This window comes from Canis aureus, chromosome 17 (assembly GCF_053574225.1).
Source record: "Canis aureus isolate CA01 chromosome 17, VMU_Caureus_v.1.0, whole genome shotgun sequence".
NCBI classification, from domain to species: Eukaryota; Metazoa; Chordata; class Mammalia; order Carnivora; family Canidae; genus Canis; species Canis aureus.
In genome coordinates this window covers 9,882,168-9,901,088 of record NC_135627.1, presented here as the reverse complement: position 1 = coordinate 9,901,088, position 18,921 = coordinate 9,882,168, and the positions used below count along the sequence as shown (strand labels likewise).

At 39.9% G+C, this 18,921-nt stretch overlaps 1 protein-coding gene across 10 annotated transcripts in view; it reads right to left on the bottom strand.

Annotated features, from left to right (window-relative positions):
• Positions 1-18,921, bottom strand: part of FGF14 (fibroblast growth factor 14) — a 614,603-nt gene that overhangs the window by 168,286 nt on the left and 427,396 nt on the right. Inside the window, exon 1 of one of the 10 annotated variants that reach the window (XM_077855040.1) lies at positions 10,789-11,012. The exons of the other annotated variants lie outside the window; for them this stretch is intronic. Coding sequence (XP_077711166.1) covers positions 10,789-10,981 — 193 coding nt within the window. The 5' untranslated portion in view covers positions 10,982-11,012. Of the gene's footprint in view, positions 1-10,788; positions 11,013-18,921 lie in introns of those variants that run through there. 10 annotated transcript variants of the gene reach the window in all.

Below are 18,921 nucleotides of genomic sequence, written 5' to 3'. Positions count from 1 at the left end.
CTATTAATTCCTTAGTCTCAAAACTTCAGCAACTTTTATTACTTTTTATAATTTTGCAAAATGCAAAGCCTGAGGGATGAAGAATATCAAAGTTGACAGACATGAAATGTTCCAAACCTTATAGGAAAACTTCAACATTGCCACACAATCTGTGATGGCTCACTCTGGAAAGAAAGTCTAAGAGACTTCGGAATGAATGTGTCTGAGTTCCACTGTTCTGCACAGTATTGACCTGGCATCCCAAGCATCAGACCGAAATGGGTAAGTAGAGGCAGAACCAGCAGCACACTTTCGTAATGAGGTGATTCTCATATGGACAACACCGCTGGCCACAGCAGCTGCTGGAGCACCATGTTCTCTCATATGGAGCTTGTAAGAAGGAACCAAGGCAATCCTTGTGTTTGACATTCTAGCCATTCGAGGGGTAAATCTAGGATGACACAGGGATACAACACTGAATATTATTATTATCTAAGATCTACTGGGTTAATTCTAAAAACATACACCTTGCATCAGTTAGACCTGAACAGCATTCAAATACTACTTCTCCCAAGTACAAATCTCTAGAAAAATTACTTCATTTCCTCTCACCCATGAAAATGAAAATAATACTCCCTATTTCCTATGGCTGGGAGAAGTAAGAGATGTGGCTTATAATGCTTCTAATACTAGCAGATGCAGTAAAGATGTCTGATTACTTTCCCTGCTTTTTCCTTTAATTTGTCAGGCATGAAGCCAAGACAAATTCTTCTGTCTTGTGTAGACTTGTCCAATTTGCTCATCCCTCCATTCAAGTCAGAGCCTGGCCCCAGCAAAAAGGGAGACAGCAGATGCAATCTTCTCTGCACCAGGGTTGGCCTCAGCATGAAATTCTCTTCATGAAAACAGCAACCATCTCGTTGCTGGAATAAGAATGAGGTAATTATTGAACAATCTAAGCCACAGAAATGATTAAGGTGCTAGTGGCATTTACTTATGCAGAAAGATTAATAGAGTTAAACAATTTTAAGTTGGCCAAATGGTAAGGAGGATAAAAAGCCACGAACAAATATTTAAAGGGCATGATGTAGCCAAGGCAAGGCAGGAATTATTTACATAAATTTAAAGAGATAAAATGAGGCATGTAGAGGAATAAAAAGACATCAAGCCATGAAAGTCTGACTATTTTGAAGACCTTTTCAAAAGGGAGAAAAATGTTGGATTCTGAAGAAAATGAACAATTGCTCATCAAACATTCAAGAGTGTCCTGAGCAAAGATACTGTATTCATGTTGTAGATTCTGAACTCAGTGGTTACACATTGTCCTGGATAACCTAACGAGAAGAGACAATAGAACCCTATCAAATTATTCCTAAACTCTAATTGTCCACCCTTTTTCATTTCTCATATCTCCAAAGCTGTTTGTCATTCCGACAGAAGATTTTTAAAAATGCTAATATAAAAAAGTACTTTAACTCTGTCACCAGATCTCATAACTGTGTATCTACATGTAATAGGTAGAAGTGTAAGAGGATCCATTAGCGTTACTTAAAATCAAATATACCACTGAAAACATTTCATATACAGAAAATAAACTGTTAAATGCTCCTTCTTACATTTATAACTATTTTGCTGTGTATGATACTTGAATCTGAATGATGCTTATTATTAATCAAATTAACCAAATATTTTAATTTACCAATTACTACTGGCTATGCTAGAAATTAAAGAGTTTTCAAATCAGTGATTACTTAGTCACAAATCTATTATGTCTGCCCAGAAAAATATTAAAAGACTAACTCTTAGAAAGACCATTCAAATTCCCTTTTATGAAGACAAGTTGTTCAGGTCCAATGCAAATATATGTGATGAAAAGAGCATCCAGGGGCAGCCCAGGTGGCTCAGTGGTTTAGCGCCACCTTCAGCCCAGGGCGTGATCCTGGAGACCCAGGATCCAGTCCCGCGTCGGGCTCCCTGCATGGAGCCTGCTTCTCCCTCTGCCTGTGTCTCTGCCTGTGTGTGTGTGTGTGTGTGTGTGTGTGTCTCATTAATAAATAAATAAAATCTTAAAATAAAACAACAGAAAATAGTATTCTTCCTAAGTAAAGAAACATCAAGCACTACCTTCTAATGGTACCTGAGTACCACCTGAGTACTAATAGTGTTTGGCAGGGCATCATGTTGCATGATGGCAATAGTTAACACATTAATAATTAATCCAGACATAACTATGAAAATATGATCACCATGAATGGTTTTAATGGAGTAAACAGTAAGTTAAAAGCATTTTGATGCTAATTTTACCTATATTGTAGCAAAAAGTACAAATTTACTTACAAATAATGAAAAGTTGAATTCAAGAGGCTATACAAATAGGACTAAGGGCTAAAGGATTAAACCCTTAGGTCTGACCACTTGCCGGTCATTGGTGACCTTGACAAGAACAGATTATTGGTGGGAGCAAAAACCTGATTTAGAAAGGGTTCAAGAGAAAATAGGAGGAGAAAAATTGGAGATCGATTTTTCAAGGAGTTTTGCTGACAAAAGACCATTGGCTTAGTAGTTAGAGAAGAATGCACCATCATGAGGAGATTACTTTTTAAGTTGGGATATATCACACCATATTTATATTTTGATGAAAATAAGATAGTAGGATATGAAGATTATATTATGCAGAAGAGAGAGGGAAATTATTGGATTATGTCCCTGAGTAGGAAAAAGGATTTATCCCTCAACTGGAGGAGGTCTTAACCTTAAATATAAGTGCTAAGAGTTCATCCGCAAGTTCAGGAGGAAAAAGAGCAATAAATGGATAGATATGCAGATCGACTTGTAAAAACAGTAGTGGAATATGTGAAAATTTATTTTTTATTATTTCTGTTTTCTCAGGGAAATAGAAGTAACATAGTTGAGAGTGTGTAGGAGGGAATAGGTATAAGAGGTTTAAAGAGAAGGAAGGCAAAAAAATCATCTAGTTAAATAGAAATAGACTTTTTTTAAAAAAATGTACTGGGGCCCAGTTGATGTAATTGACTACAAAATCAAAGTAGGAACAACCCATGTGCATGTATGTTTTCTCCTCAGCTGAAGTATGTGCTGGTAACAAAATAGGCTGACCAGTGGATTACCCAGTTAGTTTTACCATGTAAGTAAAGTGAACAAGAAAATAAAAGCCAGGCAGTGTAAGTCAATAAAATATCCAAGTAACATATAACTAGATCTGAAAGCTTGTCTTGGAGTTCAATATTCATCTGTGTGCAATTGTTATAAAGTGCATAATACAATTTACACATGACTTCCATTTGACTACATTATGTTCTTCTGGTATCAGTATTAAGAACAAGATCTAAGAACTCACTAGGCAAGAACTGTGAACCAATGTGTTAATTCAAAAGCAGCATACAACACCTAGTATCTAGTTTTCCAATAGTCTGCATTTTCATGATCAATTTTTGACTCTAAAACCTTAGTGGTTTGCTTCAATTTATCATGTACAATAAGGCCAATAAGGAATGTAACCAATAAAACATCTTATTAGAAATGAGAAATGTCTAAAATATATAATCTAGGAAAATTAATAAAAATTAATGAAAGACTTAACATAAAATTCATTACATGCTAATGAAAGTACTCCAAATAAATCCTTTTCAGAGTTTCAGGTCAATGATGCAATTCATCAAGGAGATAGCATCAACAAGTGTCACATCCAGATACCGGTTAGAAAATCAGAGTTACATCCCTACATGAAAACATGGCTTGGGGGATCCCTGGGTGGCGCAGGGGTTTAGCGCCTGCCTCTGGCCCAGGGCGCGATCCTGGAAACCCGGGATCGAATCCCGCGTCAGGCTCCCGGTGCATGGAGCCTGCTTCTCCCTCTGCCTATGTCTCTGCCTCTCTCTCTCTCTCTCTCTGTGACTATCATGAATAATAAAAATTAAAAAAAAAAAAAAAGAAAGAAAACATGGCTTGGTAAAATAAGGCCCTTTTTTTGGTGTCTTTTGTCAAAGCCCACAAATGGGTCTCTACTTCCAGGCAAACTTTCTTACACCTTTGTTTTAAAAAGTTAATAATACACCTTTACATGTATCCAATCAACAGATATAACATTGAACATCTACTACATACCTTAAAGTAAGGTGTCTTCCATTAATTGACAAGTTCACAATGTCATAAAGAACTGGAAGTGTAAATAGTGGGGAGAATAGAGGATTTAAGTACAGGCAGATTTATTTTTGAATTCTGCTTGTGTTCCTTGCTCAGGAGAAAGCCTTCTGGCAAAATATAAACTCTCCGAGTCCCAGTTTTCTTTGCTATGAAATGCTGATGTATCTCAACTAATTGAGATAATGAAATAAAGTATGTGACAATTGAGAATTGCCATTTGTTAAGAGCAGGGACTCTGGTGTCAGCCTGGCAACCTGGGTTTCAACCTCAGCCTCACTCTTTGAAGATATACAAGCTTGGTCAATTATTTGTTTGTTTCAGTATCCTCATATATAAAATAGATGGGTAAATGATATTAGTGTATCATCCATTAACAGATAATTCAGTGTATCAATTGATAGATAATGTAATGTACCAACCATATAGATTTGTTGTGGGGATGAACTAGTACTCCATGGTTCAGTGCCTGACACAGAGTGCCATGTAGGCAGTTGAGAAACAAATTAATAAATGCCCAGTGGCCACGGCACACAGCGGTCACTCTATGCCAAATGTAAATCCTAAGAAATACACAGTTTTTCATTTATTCAACAAATGCTTGTGCAAGTGTTCGTCATATGCCAGGCACTGATGAGACACTGACTTTTAAGTGGCAGTACCCCATTATACATACCGTATGACCCTATCATACCCTAAAAATCCCTGTCAAACCTGATAGCCAAGAACTTTGAAAGCATAGAGTGAAATACATTTTCCACACACATAAAAATATTTCACACAATATAGCTCTAGAAAAGAGCCTTCTCCCTGAATGACAAAGTAATAACTATCATAAAATGATTTTTTAAAAAGGCTTTTAGGTTTCTACTACCACTTCCTACTGCGCTCCTCCCAGTAAACAGTAACATATTCACGTAGTCCAAGTTTCTTAAAATGGACATTGGAATCTGTAGGTAAAATTACTAAATTAATTGCTTCTTAGTCATGCCAACACAGTGTGATTGACTTCTAAATGGCATCAGCCTTGTTAAAATTGTTAAAACTCAAAAAACGTTTGAGTTTCCATTATGCTTTTATTTTTGTGTTTTTAGCCCTTGAGTGCTAATGACATTTAAAACATCATATTCAAATTTATATTACTGAGATATCATAGTCTGTTTTGGCTAAAATTTCTCAACACTGGGGGAGAAATTAATATAAAGTATATACAGAAAGAACACTAAATTCCCAAAACTAAATAGGTAAATTGAAAAATATGTCAGTCACCTTTTCCTTGACATTATTTTTAAGTTAAGCAAATCAAACTTAAAAGACATCATTTTACATTAAAGAGAGGGGAGGGGAGGTTCATGTCTACTTGAAAATGAGTTTCTTACAGTAACATTATATAGAATAAAACTGTTAACAAAAAAAAAAACAGAATTTTGGGGCTAAACATAGAACTACACTAATAAGTCTAGTAATCTGAAATGTAAAGTGAAACCTGTAACTGATAATGGTAACCTGGTGGGGGATTTGGGGTGGAGTGGTGCTTCTGAAATCTTATACTATGAACTGTCAAAGGATTTCTTCACCAGTGAACAGTATTATTTTCTCAATACATATAAACTCAATGCATATACCTAACTCAACCTAAAGCAAATCATCTTACTCAACCTTACATCTTACCTAAACTACTATGCTATATTACCCTTCGCTTACTATACTACTTCTTAGTTTATTGTACCACCATGGTAGCAACCATTTTCAGAAGCCTAGAGGAAATGTAGAATGTTGAAATCACAATAATTAAGGCACAGGAAAAATGCATAAACAAGCAAGGTCAACTTTAAAAAACATCTCTAACATTGTTTGGTTTACCAATTCAGAAATCTTCCTATAAAAGCTTTCACTTAGGAAGCCTACATTTGACAAAATATCCTTTTTGAAAAATTAGACATTTCAATTTAGAAAAACTATGATTTTAATCTTACTGTTATACAAGTAACAAATAATGAAATTCTGATTATCAACCAGTTAGCAACAGGTATTATCAAAAGATAAGTAGGAAGACTCCCGCGTGCATGGCCTTAGAAAACTAAAAAGAAATACACTCCTCAAAGAAAAGAAGGACGATACTTAGGGGGAAAAAATGTTCGCTTGTTTTATTCTGACCTCAACAGCCAATATAAGCAGGTGGTTTATATTTTCATATGGTAATGGCTCTGAAGCAGTAGCACAAAGGATGGTGATTTTTTGATAACTCTTTGCTCTTGATTATTTATTTCCTGAGAAGGTAGACACATCTTTCCTTACATGATACCTCATAAGAAGGAAGACGACTTTTCCTAGGATAACTGATGAGTTTCATTATCACACTGGAGCAAAGCAGTTCTGTTGATATAGAAATACATATATTTCTGTTTTCTATATTACAGAACAACTTGGAAACAAATTTTAAGTAGCTCATTTTTCTTTCTCTGTTTCTTATGACATCCTGTAATTTATTTCAGATAAAATGTGCCAGTAAGAAACCCACACAACTACTGATTAAAACATACATGACACATGATCCCATGGCTCCCATGACAGTAGCCAAAAAAAGTAGACTACAGGGAATAATTGCATTAGCCACACTAAAAAAATTGGAAGGTCATTGTCTTACAAGCAATAAAGATTCTTGTTTTGGTTTAAAAGTTAATAAGGAAAACATAACAACACTTTTAGGATAGAACATCTTTGCTTGCAGTTTCTAGTTTAGTTTTTCATTTTTTACAAAAAAGTTATGATTCCAAATAAAACTATTTGCAAACCACCGGTTTCCTTGTGCCCTCTTCTTTATTTAGCTAAATTAACAGACATCCTAAATATCTATTTTCATAAGCTAGTTAAGCTCTAAAGTGAGGTTGGTTATATGCAATCACCCTCTAGTCCCTTCAAAAAGGGATAAGTTATATATGTATATAATATATTATATATATGGAAAGTAAAAAAAGATATAAAAACTTGAAAAGTATATATACTTTTTAAATGGTCTATTTAGAGTGCTGTGGTTCAAGGACACTCTTAACTTTGGACCTGTTGACCTAATTTATTATATTATTCAATTCAAGGGCAATGCCAAGTATCCAGGGCATGGCAAACACTCTATTAAGATTTGAGAGTTTATGAAAGTACAGGAAACACAGACTTTGCCCTTAATGACAATTAATTACATCTTGGGGTGTAGCACAATTAATTACTATCAGGCATAAACAATGATAGTGAGGTATAAAATGCCACAGGAGGATTATTCTTACTTCTCTGCAATGAGGGAAGACTTCCTAGAGGCAATGGCATTTTCTCCAAGCTTTAAGAAATAGGGACAATTTTAACAGGTGAAGATAGAAGACAGAAGATTCCGTACATGGAATAAAGCACAAAGAAAAGAATAGGGGTTTGAAAGTATGTGGCTAATTTTAGGAACTCTGTTCTCTGGAGTCGTTGGAGGTAAGGAAGGGAAAGAAAGATGAATCTGGAAAGGTGAGAGAGTCATGGTGCCCACACAATCCCTCAAGCCATCTTGCAGATTCCTGTCCTTTACAAGAAGACGAAATGGTACAACTTCTCAACTGGTGCAAAAATCACCCTTCTATGAGGGGAGAAGCTGATCAGAGTGGGGGATAGGGCTCCATCCAAAAGCACAAAAGTAAATATAAGCCATACCCTTTATATTAAATAAATTACTAATTAAAGAAGTATTAAAAAGGAAAAAACACCCTACATTTAAGAAATGTCTGTTACTCTTCCCCCCGTCACAAAATGTGGAGCTGTTCTTTATTCTGTTTGCCAACATGTCATATTTATTTGAATTCACTTGTCAAAATGTAAACTTCAGCCAAAATGGACTATGGTACGAGATGACAATATACTGCATTTCTATATCTGCTTTGCTTCTCTCAACAGTTTAAGATTTTTCCCACCTCAGGGGCTTTCATTGTCCTTCTCAGATGTCAACTCTCCACCTGGATTTCTCCGTGTGGCCCCTCTCTGCATATCTGATCTAATTGGGTTTCTTTCCCGTGATCCTTGACCCTGCAACCTCCACCTCAGCCCTCTTGTCTTTACAAGACTTTGAGTTTCCTAATTTCTTATTTTGTTCCTTTCCATATGCATTGACTTTTACCCCATATTTGTAACCCCCTTGATGGAAGGGACTTCATTGGTTCTATTCACTGCTCTAATACTTAACACCTGGCAACAGCACCTGACAGAGTAGGAAGATCTAGTAACCCTTTGTCAAATTAATGACGTTCAAATACGAAGATATTTAAAATTGTCATGCCTAAAAGTTGTATCTTTAAATGAACAAATCGGATTTTTAAAATTTCCTGAGGGCAGTTCCTCCTATGCAAAGAGTGAGTCTGGAGGTAAAGGTAACTATGCTTAAAAATATTTCCTTAAAGAGCATTCAATTAAATAATGAAAGAATTATATGCATAGCTATAGGTAATATAAAACCATATAGTCATATATCAATATATAACTTATATAATATAAAGTTTTAATATTAATTTTGCATAAATTAGTAATATAATGTCTGATGCTCCAGAGTAGATGTATATTTTTCTTCACAAAGGAATATATTTCTTTATATATGATAAATATAAGGAGAATAAAAGGAAAGGTTCTGGTGAAATTTCCTTTTAGCCTATCATCTGTTTGGAAAATAAGGGAGCAGAGGTGACCTCAAATATATTTTTCTTACAGACCACTGATGCACGCGTTAATACCAAGAGAACAGTTAGGGTTGCAAATGGTATAATAGACTATATCTGGGGGGGAAAGAAGGTATATCCTCATGTTAAAATACAGAAGTGTAAAGCACACCTTCCTTCATTATGCAATATGACAAAACATTTATTGTCTGTATTTATAAAATAATCTACTGGTTGCATATTTAAAGAAGACACACAGTAAGTTTTAGTCATTGTTTATATTAGTGTAATCTCATCTAGAAGAGAACAGGCTTATTTATTTCAAGTAGATGCAAATTTGGAGCTTTACCTGGTGAAAACTGTTCTAAAAGATCATCCGATTTTAAAAAGGGGGAGAAGCAAACACTCTAAGTCAAGATAATGTGACACTCCATGTATCAACAATGTTTAGAGCAACTGAGTTGTTCTTATAATACAAAGGTTTGCTGGATAAGGCTCTAGGCTAAAGCGGAAAATTAAGACCCATTTTTTCTTAATAGCTTCCACACTCATCTGAAAATATTAATATTTTCTCCAAATACTTCATCAAGAGGCATTATATCTATGCAACTAGGTATTATATTTATATAATTTTATCTTCCTTAGAACTGCCACTCTTAATCTTTCTACGGTGTTTGCCTTTTAAGTCTGATTCTAAGAGCAAATAATCTCCAATTTCTAATGTGACAATAAGCTACTGTCCTTTATGAAAACTATTTAGCTACAGCCTTACAAAAAAAAAAAAAAAACCACCAGCATTAAAACTTTTGGTCATAAATCTGTAAATGTGTAGAACACACACACACTCACGTAGATGCACATGTATAGCCTATGCTTCTCTCCCCTGTCTTTGGAACAACAGGGTATTTAAAACAAATACAGCTGGGCAGCAAGAATATAATGTGCTGGGCAAACATATACTCCTATTAATGTAAATATATTCTTCGATGTTTCCTGCCAAGCCCACTTAGTTATGAAAAGCCAGCAATCCCCATTTCTCCCACGGAACACCCCACATAGTCTCAAAACAATCGCCCTTAGCAACTGGATGTGGAAGCAAGCAGAGATGAACAAAAGCAGTTGGGCTCGGGCTCCTAAGTTGCCTTCCCAGACCCTGACATTTTACATCAGCAAAAGCAGGTCATGCTGGGCACTAGTTATTGCTCCAAAAAAAAAAAAAAAATGTATAGTAAGGCAACTATTCTAGTCACCTGCTTGTAGTAAGTCCTTGTTTTGCCTCCTGTCATTCGCGAGCCCTTGAATTTGAATTGGCACCGGCTGGGGATGTGCACCTCGCCTAACCCCAATCCGGACTCATCCTCCCTCACTCTGCGCCCTCTGCGCATCCCAGGCCGGGACCTCGGGCTTCGGCGGGCTCAGCTCTGGCGAATCCCCTTGGTTCGCACGCACCCTCCACTGCTCTGACCCCGGCCCGGTGGAGGGCCCGGGGCGGCGTTGGGGGCCGGGAAGCGCGGTGGGGGGCGGGGGGGGTCACCACATTTCGCCAAGGTCTGGGAGCCAAGGAGGTTCCAGAGACCTGGGAGGCCAGGTGAGGCCAGACGCACAGAAATTCTTGCCCCTCCGGCCGGACCGGGAGCAGCCGCCGAGCCCCCGAGGGCTGTGCGGGGCCCGGGGACGCACAGGGGTGCGGGGTGGTCAGGGGTTCTCCCGGGAAGCCCGCGTGAGACTCGGGGAGCCGAGCGGGCCAACTCGGCGGCTCCGGGCGGGGCAGGTGCCAGCGGCCACAGGTGCCCGGGAGCAGGCTGCCAGGGCCGGCCGCGCTCGGGGCGCTCGGGGCGCTCGGCGGGAGCCTGGGGCGGGGGCGGGGGGGAGCCGGGCCCGAGGGCGGGAGAGGGCAGCCCGCGGAGGCCCGGGCGGGCGGGGCACGGGAGGGGTCGGGGCGCGCCTCCCAACACCGACCCACACAGACCTTGGCGCCGCAACCTGCGCTTCTTGAGGCCGAAGATGCGCACTTTGGAGAAGATATCCACCAGGTTGCCGTTGCAGAGCCCGCGGGTCTTGCTGGGGCTGCTCCGCCTCCTGCTGGCGGACGGCCGGTCCCAGTGCTGCTCCCGCGCCTGCCGCTTCTGGCGGATCAAGCCGCTGGCGATGGCCGCAGCCATGGTGGCCCCGGGAATGGGTCCGGGGCGGGAGGGGACGGCGGCAGGGGGAGCCGGGGACGCGGGGGAGGGAGGCAGGGGCGGCGCAGGCGGCGGCTCGGCCCGGAGGAGGCGGGGGCAGCAGGCCCGCGGGGCTCAGGGCAGCGGGGGGCGCGCTCAGTCCCGACTAGGACCCATGGCCCTCCCGGCGGGGCGCGGGGCGGGGCGCGCGGGGCGCGGGATGCAGGGCGCGGGATGCAGGGCAGGTCCCGGCCGGGCTCGGCGCGGGCGCGTCCGGGGCAGACGAGGCGGGACTCAGCGCCGGGCTGCAGCCGCCCCCCGGCCGGTGCAGCCGCCGCCGCCCGCTCGCGGGCTCTGCCGGTGATTGCCAAGTGCCTTGGAAATCAGCATCTGGGGAGAGCAATCTTCCCCCCGGAGATCTCTAATCAAAGTGCTTCGTCCCCACCCCACTGGACCTCCCTCCCGTTCCCCTTCTATGTCTCCCTTCAGAAGGAAAGGGGGGGGAAATATATATATAGTAATGATCACAAATATTAATAGTAATAATAATAATTTTTAAAAAAAAGCAAGAAAGCTAAAATGGATTCCAGGGGGTGGGGTGCTAAGAGGCTGAGCCAAAGCAGGTGGGGTTGAAGCAATATCGGAGCGCCTTTTCTCGGATGAAAGTCGCAGGTTTCCGAGGCTTCCGCGGCTTGGCCAGGGCTTCGGAATCCTAACGAGTCTCCCGGTCCCCAGAAACTCTCGGCTGCGGTTGGAGGGCGAGGTGGTTTCCGCCCTCCCTGCTAATCCCTTCAGCGCCAAAGCCCCTCCACCCCGGGAAGCGGGAGGAGGAGGAGGAGGGAGGGAGGGAGGAGAGTGTGTCCCGAGGAGGGAGGCGCCTGCACTCCTTACCGGGTCCACCCAAACTTGCGGACTCTCCCTCTTGTCATTTGGAAACCATTACACCGAGCAAAAAAAGGAGAGAGGAGGGGAAGGTGAGAAGCTATGCTAAGGCTGCATGTATGGAAAGACACCGCCCCCAAATTTGCTCTCTGGCCCTTGGAGGAGGAGATGCCAGTGGCTGTAGCAGCTGGATAGGATAACTGCCCAACTGAATACTGAAGAAGTCGCCGCAGAGATATTAAGGGCGGGGAGGGTGTCACAGAGGGTGTCACAGTATTCCAGGGACAACAAAAAGCAGCCAGACTGAGGGACCTTCCAATCTGAGCTGTCTTTGGCGTCCCTGGGTAGAGAAGCTCTGTCAGGGAGCAAAGCCATATGAACTGTGTCTGAAATTCAAATACAACAGCTGCTGCCTCCTCCCCTTGACTTCCTGTCTGTGCCCTGGCAGTGTTCTGTCTTGGATAACTGAAAATATAAAGGTCCAAGAGGAAGGGAGCAAGGGGAGGGCACCCTAGGAAAGAAGGTAGAGAGAGAAACACTTCATGCTTGGATGAATACAGATCTGCGGTTTCTAGGATACACTCCGAGTGACAGAACCAAGTGTAGATTTTGCTCCTATGGTTTTATACCTTTTCCTCTTCCCTTGAAGCTGTCTGGCTTATCATTACAGGAAGGTAAAGAAAAGAATCGCAAAAACTAGGCTTCTCCCAATCCGGTGTGCAGGATGAAGGAAAGAAGATTCATTTGGTAATCAAGAGACTTTTAACAATCACTTCTCTGGTGACTGCTTTAGAGCTGGAAAGACAAGAGAAGAGGCACACTCTGCAAGCCAGTCCTGGGAACAGTTCTGAACCAAGACACACTTTCACTTTGTCTCAGGAATAGTCAGTTAAGTACTACAAAGACTTGCAACCCAGCAAGTGGGAAAAGCTCAGCCCACGGTTGATTACAGGGAGGCTAGACACCTTGTACTCTATAGAACTTATCCACAGTCTCTCCATGTAAATAAACAACTTCTCATCTGCAAGTCATTGCCTTCACTCCATATTTACTAGCAAGTTTTCTTTGTGGAAGAATATTTAAAGAAAGTGTGTAGATTTGGGTCCAGTGCAATTACCACTGGCTTTAGGATGACATATATTTTACTTGACATTTAAGAACATACTCTGTAAGCTTATTTTCCACACCTTGCTGTGTTATCATACATACAAAACAATCACAATTATTAAAAGAAATAAGCAGAACTAATTTTGCCAGAAATTTGTAATCCCTAGTAACCAATGATATGGTAAAAGTAAGGAAAAGGGGTGTGTTAACTATTTTTGCTCTATTTCTACCACTTTCTTTTCTTTTTTAATGTCTTTGTTCTTATATTTTTTACTAAGCGTGTATTTAGGTTATGTTTCCATGCTCCTGCTAAAAAATGAAAGCCCATTTTGTAGGGATGGCTGTTTAATTGTGTCTTTTTAAAAACTCACTGAAACAAATCACAATGAACATAAGAGTAGCCACTGCTACCTTCCATTATTGAAGAGAGGACATTTGGACATTTCAGACTTTATAGATTCGAATTTCCAAATGACTTTATAATTAAAACACATTTATCAAAAGCTGGTAGTGAGTTTCTCAAAAAGCCAAACGTTAAGGATAGTGACCTCTTAAATCTAGTACAACTACCCCAATCAACATAACCTAGTTAGCCTTGAAAGGTTTTTTTTATCCTATGACACATGTGTCTACTGTATTAATTTGAACAGATTGAGATTAAGCATATTATTATAGCTGTGTTCATTATTTTCTTTCCAGACATTTTTTCTTATAGTGCAATCTTTTCCCCAATGCCTCAGATGGGATAAATGGGAGGTCGGGTTTTTTGGCTCCTTCAGACTCCTTCCATCATTGTTCAGTACCCTCCAGATCAGGCTGAGGTTCAGGACCGAGGACAGGGATCCTCCCCAGAGGTAGCTCTCCCGGCAAAAATCAAGCTCCCCCGACTGTGGAGCGCTGGCTGCGAGTCTCTGATACTCCCCTCCCTTAAAAGCACCTTTCCACCTTTTTTTTTTTTTTCCCCCAAGGTGGAAAGGAAATTAATCCTCACAGCTTCCACTAATATTAATAACGCTCCTCTTAGCATCAAGCCTTTCAGCTCTTTGATAAAGAGAAATACTCTTTCTTTCCTGATACATTCCGACCCCTGGCGCAGCGCGGGGAACCGCGGAGTCCTAGACTCAAGGCGTCTATTCAGACTGCGAATTTGACAAGCCTTAAGCAGTCCTTCCTATTTTATGTGATTTCCTATTTTAAGGGCCGTTGGAGTGGAGGCAGCATTGGGATAATCAAGGTCCTTTAGCTTGATGCCTGTGTTTTCCTTTTACCTTCCCAAAACGCTGTTTAGTTGTTTACGGATCGAGGAGGTAAGCGAAAGAAAACGCAAGAGAGCCATCTGCTGTTTTAAGCTGTGATAAAAGTGTGTGCAAAAGTAGGGTGCAATTTGTATTCTCTTGTTCAGGGCGGGTGAATGCAAATCCATACCTTGCTGTAATTCAGAAAACAATTCCTCACTTATGAGAACCCCCCCACCCACCCGCCCAGAGTTATTAATTTCACCTTTGACTTTGTAAAAACAAACAATAGAGTACTGCCTAGGTAGAGTGGCTCCTGAACTCTGATTTTACAGTGTTGGTTGGTTTCTTAACTCTGCTACTACCTGGCTGTAGAATGAGTGCCCGTAAGTTGCCTTAGTCTCTCTCAACCTCAATTTCCTCATCTTTAAAATTGAAATAAGAGAATATCCTTTTCAACTCTTGTGAGGTCAAATTTACTAAATGAATGTAAAGATCCTCGTACAGTGTCTGGCACCTCCTAAGTGCTGAAAAATGACAGCTGTTAATACTACAATTATTATTATTTTCCAGATCACTTGTTCCTATCTTGTAAATTCTTTCCCAGTTTCCATGTTTTTTTCAATATCAAAATATATGTATTCTCGTGTATTTTTTTTATGTCCTAAATGGATTTAAGGTAAGATTTAAGGTATTCAGTAATCTAAAAAAATATTTCTTTTTCTTAATTTTGGAGACCGAAGTCTGAATTCAAACCTTAGTTTATAATTGACTAAATTTGTGAACTTGGCCTTGTAAAGCTATTTCCTACCCACTGAACACTGATAATAAAATCATTTCCCTCCCTCATAGAGAATGTGTCTTTAAGAAAATAATTCCAAAACTATAAAGAATCATAAAGAATTCATTCTTGGAAGGTAATTATTCAAATCTCTTCCCTGTGATTGCAGTTCTCCTGATGATCCCATGCTCCCCTTCACATCTCTACTTTGCATACATTGTTCCCTCTGCCTGGAATACAATATAAAACAGTTGCTAAAACCACAATTGGAGTAAGGCAAACATAGGCTTGACTGTCTGTCGTTGAGCAATTCATTTAAGCCTAAGTGTCACTTCCCATTTTTGTCATAATAATACAATAAAATTATTAGAATTACATGATAAACAGCAATTTGGCAGTGTGGCAGGATACAAAATCAATGCCCAGAAATCAGTGGCATTTCTATACACTAACAATGAGACTGAAGAAAGAGAAATTAAGGAGTCAATCCCATTTACAATTGCACCCAAAACCATAAGATACCTAGGAATAAACCTAACCAAGGAGGTAAAGGATCTATACCCTAAAAACTATAGAACCTTTGTGAAAGAAATTGAGGAAGACACAAAGAGATGGAAAAATATTCCATGCTCATGGATTGGCAGAATTAATATTGTGAAAATGTCAATGTTACCCAGGGCAATTTACACATTTAATGCAATCCCTATCAAAATACCATGGACTTTATTCAGAGAGTTAGAACAAATTATTTTAAGATTTGTGTGGAATCAAAAAAGATCTGAATAGCCAGGGGAATTAAAAAAAAAAAAACCATAGCTGGGGGCATCACAATGCCAGATTTCAGGTTGTACTACAAAGCTGTGATCATCAAGACAGTGTGGTACTGGCACAAAAACAGACACATAGATCAATGGAACAGAATAGAGAACCCAGAAGTGGACCTTCAACTCTATGGTCAACTAATATTTGATAAAGGAGGAAAGACTATCCACTGGAAGAAAGACAGTGTCTTCAATAAATGGCGCTGGGAAAATTGGACATCCACATGCAGAAGAATGAAACTAGACCACTCTCTTGCACCATACACAAAGATAAACTCAAAATGGATGAAAGATCTAAATGTGAGACAAGATTCCATCAAAATCCTAGAGGAGAACACAGGCAACACCCTTTTTGAACTCGGCCACAGGAACTTCTTGCCAGATACATCTATGAAGGCAAAAGAAACAAAAGCAAAAATGAACTATTGGGACTTCATCAAGATAAGAAGCTTTTGCACAGCAAAGGATACAGTCAACAAAACTAAAAGACAACCTACAGAATGGGAGAAGATATTTGCAAATGACATATCAGATAAAGGGCTAGTTTCCAAGATCTATAAAGAACTTATTAAACTCAACATCAAAGAAACAAACAATCCAATCATGAAATGGGCAAAAGACACGAACAGAAATCTCACAGAGGAAGACATAGACATGGCCAACAAGCACATGAGAAAATGCTCCGCATCACTTGCCATCAGGGAAATACAAATCAAAACCACAATGAAAAAAAAAAAAAAAAAAACCACAATGAGATACCACCTCACACCAGTGAGAATGGGGAAAATTAACAAGACAGGAAACCACAAGTGTTGGAGAGGATGCGGAGAAAAGGGAACCCTCTTACACTGTTGGTGGGAATGTGAGCTGGTGCAGCCACTCTGGAAAACTGTATGGAGGTTCCTCAAAGAGTTAAAAATAGACCTGCCCTACGACCCAGCAATTGCACTGCTGGGGATTTACCCCAAAGATACAGATGCAATGAAATGCCGGGACACCTGCACCCCGATGTTTCTAGCAGCAATGTCCACAATAGCCAAACTGTAGAAGGAGCCTCGGTGTCCATCGAAAGACGAATGGATAAAGAAGCTGTGGTCTATGTATACAATGGAATATTCCTCAGCCATTAGAAATGACAAATACCCAACATTTGCTTCGACGTGGATGGAACTGGAGGGTATCATGCTGAGTGAAATAAGTCAATCGGAGAAGGACAAACATTATATGGTCTAATTCATTTGGGGAATATAAATAATAGTGAAAGGGAATAGAAGGGAAGGGAGAAGAAATGGGTGGGAAATGTCAGAAAGGGAGACAGAACATGAAGACTCCTAACGCTGGGAAGCGAACTGGGGGTGGTGGAAGGGGAGGAGGGCAGGGGTGGGGGTGAATGGGTGATGGGCACTGAGGGGGGTACTTGATGGGATAAGCACTGGGTGTTATTCTGCATGTTGGCAAATTGAACACCAATAAAAAATAAATTTATTATTTAAAAAAAGAATTACATGATAACATTATGTAAAAACACTTAAAGCAGTGCTTGTCACATTGGAAACTCAACCTAAGTAACTATTGGTAATAACTATTCATCACTCTGTTCTTCATCTATTCCACCTTTATGAAGATGTCTCACAGGCATTTCATGCTTAACATGGCCAAAATTAAACTCTTATTCCTCCTTCTCAAACTTGTTCTTCTCCAATCTTTGCTACCCATGGAATGACAACTCCATTCTTCTTGTTCCACAGGTCAAAACGTTTAGCATCATACTAATCCCGTTTCTTTCTTTCATATCCCATATGTAACTTCTCAGCCTATCTTCAAACTATATCCAAAATATTATCACTTCTCTTATCCTATCGCTATTTCCACTACTACCTACCATCATCATCTTTTGGACTATTATAAAAACAGCCTAACTGGTCCCCTGGGATCCACTCTTTCTCTTCTTTGATATGCCCTTAACACTGTGGCCGAAGTGTTGAAAATATAAATAAGATTTCATCACACCCCTGTTCAAAATCTTAACCTTCAATAGAAACTAAAGACCTTATGGTGCCTACAGTGTCCTTTAGGATTTGTATCCACATCTGCTTTCATTTGTACTTTTTACTTCTTTTTCTTCATTCACCAGTTGCAGTTCCTGAAACCACCTATCATGTTCCTATCCTGTAGGAAGTATTTCATATTTGTTCTTCCATCTGACTCTTTAACCTTTCAATTCTTCACTCATATATTACCTTCTCACATGAGATCTTATCTTACAAATCTATCTACAGTTGCAACCCCTAAACATAGTCCATTCCTTCTTCCTTCCCTGCTTTGTGGTTCTACATAGCACTTATAACTTTTACAAATTCTGTATGCTTCCTTATTTATCTGGACTGTCTTGCTACTTTGAATATATGAGAGAACATATTTGGTTTCTTTTGTCTATTGCCACATTACCCAGTGCTTAAAATGTTACCAGAGTAGGCACTTAACAAATATTTGTTTATTAAAAGAATAAAGAAGTTGGATACACAGACAGATAGTTATTACCAAATAAAAGGAACAGAAAATCATGCTTAGCCCATTCTGTCAAGGACGAATTAACCCATGATGCCTGATTTCTTTAAGCACCAAGGCACCTGAAATTCTATTTGGATTACATATAATTTCAACCCCATAAATGGGATATTAAGAGGGTATTTTAGCCTTTGCTTGATGATTTAGCCTTAATCTATGATGACATGTAGTTTGAAGTCTGAATTCCAACAGGGATACCTGTGGGCCTTACTGAAAGACGTGAGACTGATTCTATTGGCATCGGTGAGAACTCTTCCATTATCTTTTTTAAATTCCAGTATAATTAACAGTATTTCAGGTGTATAATATAGTGATTCAATAAGTCTGTATATTACTCAGTGCTCATCACAAGTCTACTCTTAATCCCCTTCACCTATTTCACCCACTACCCCACCCACCTCTGGCAACCACCAGTTTGTTCTCTAGATTTAAGAATCTGGGGTTGTTTATTTATTTGTCTCTCTTTTTTCTTTATTTTGTTTCTTAAATTCCAGATATTGAGTGAAATCATATGGTATTTGTCTTTCTCTGATTTATTTTACTTAGCAT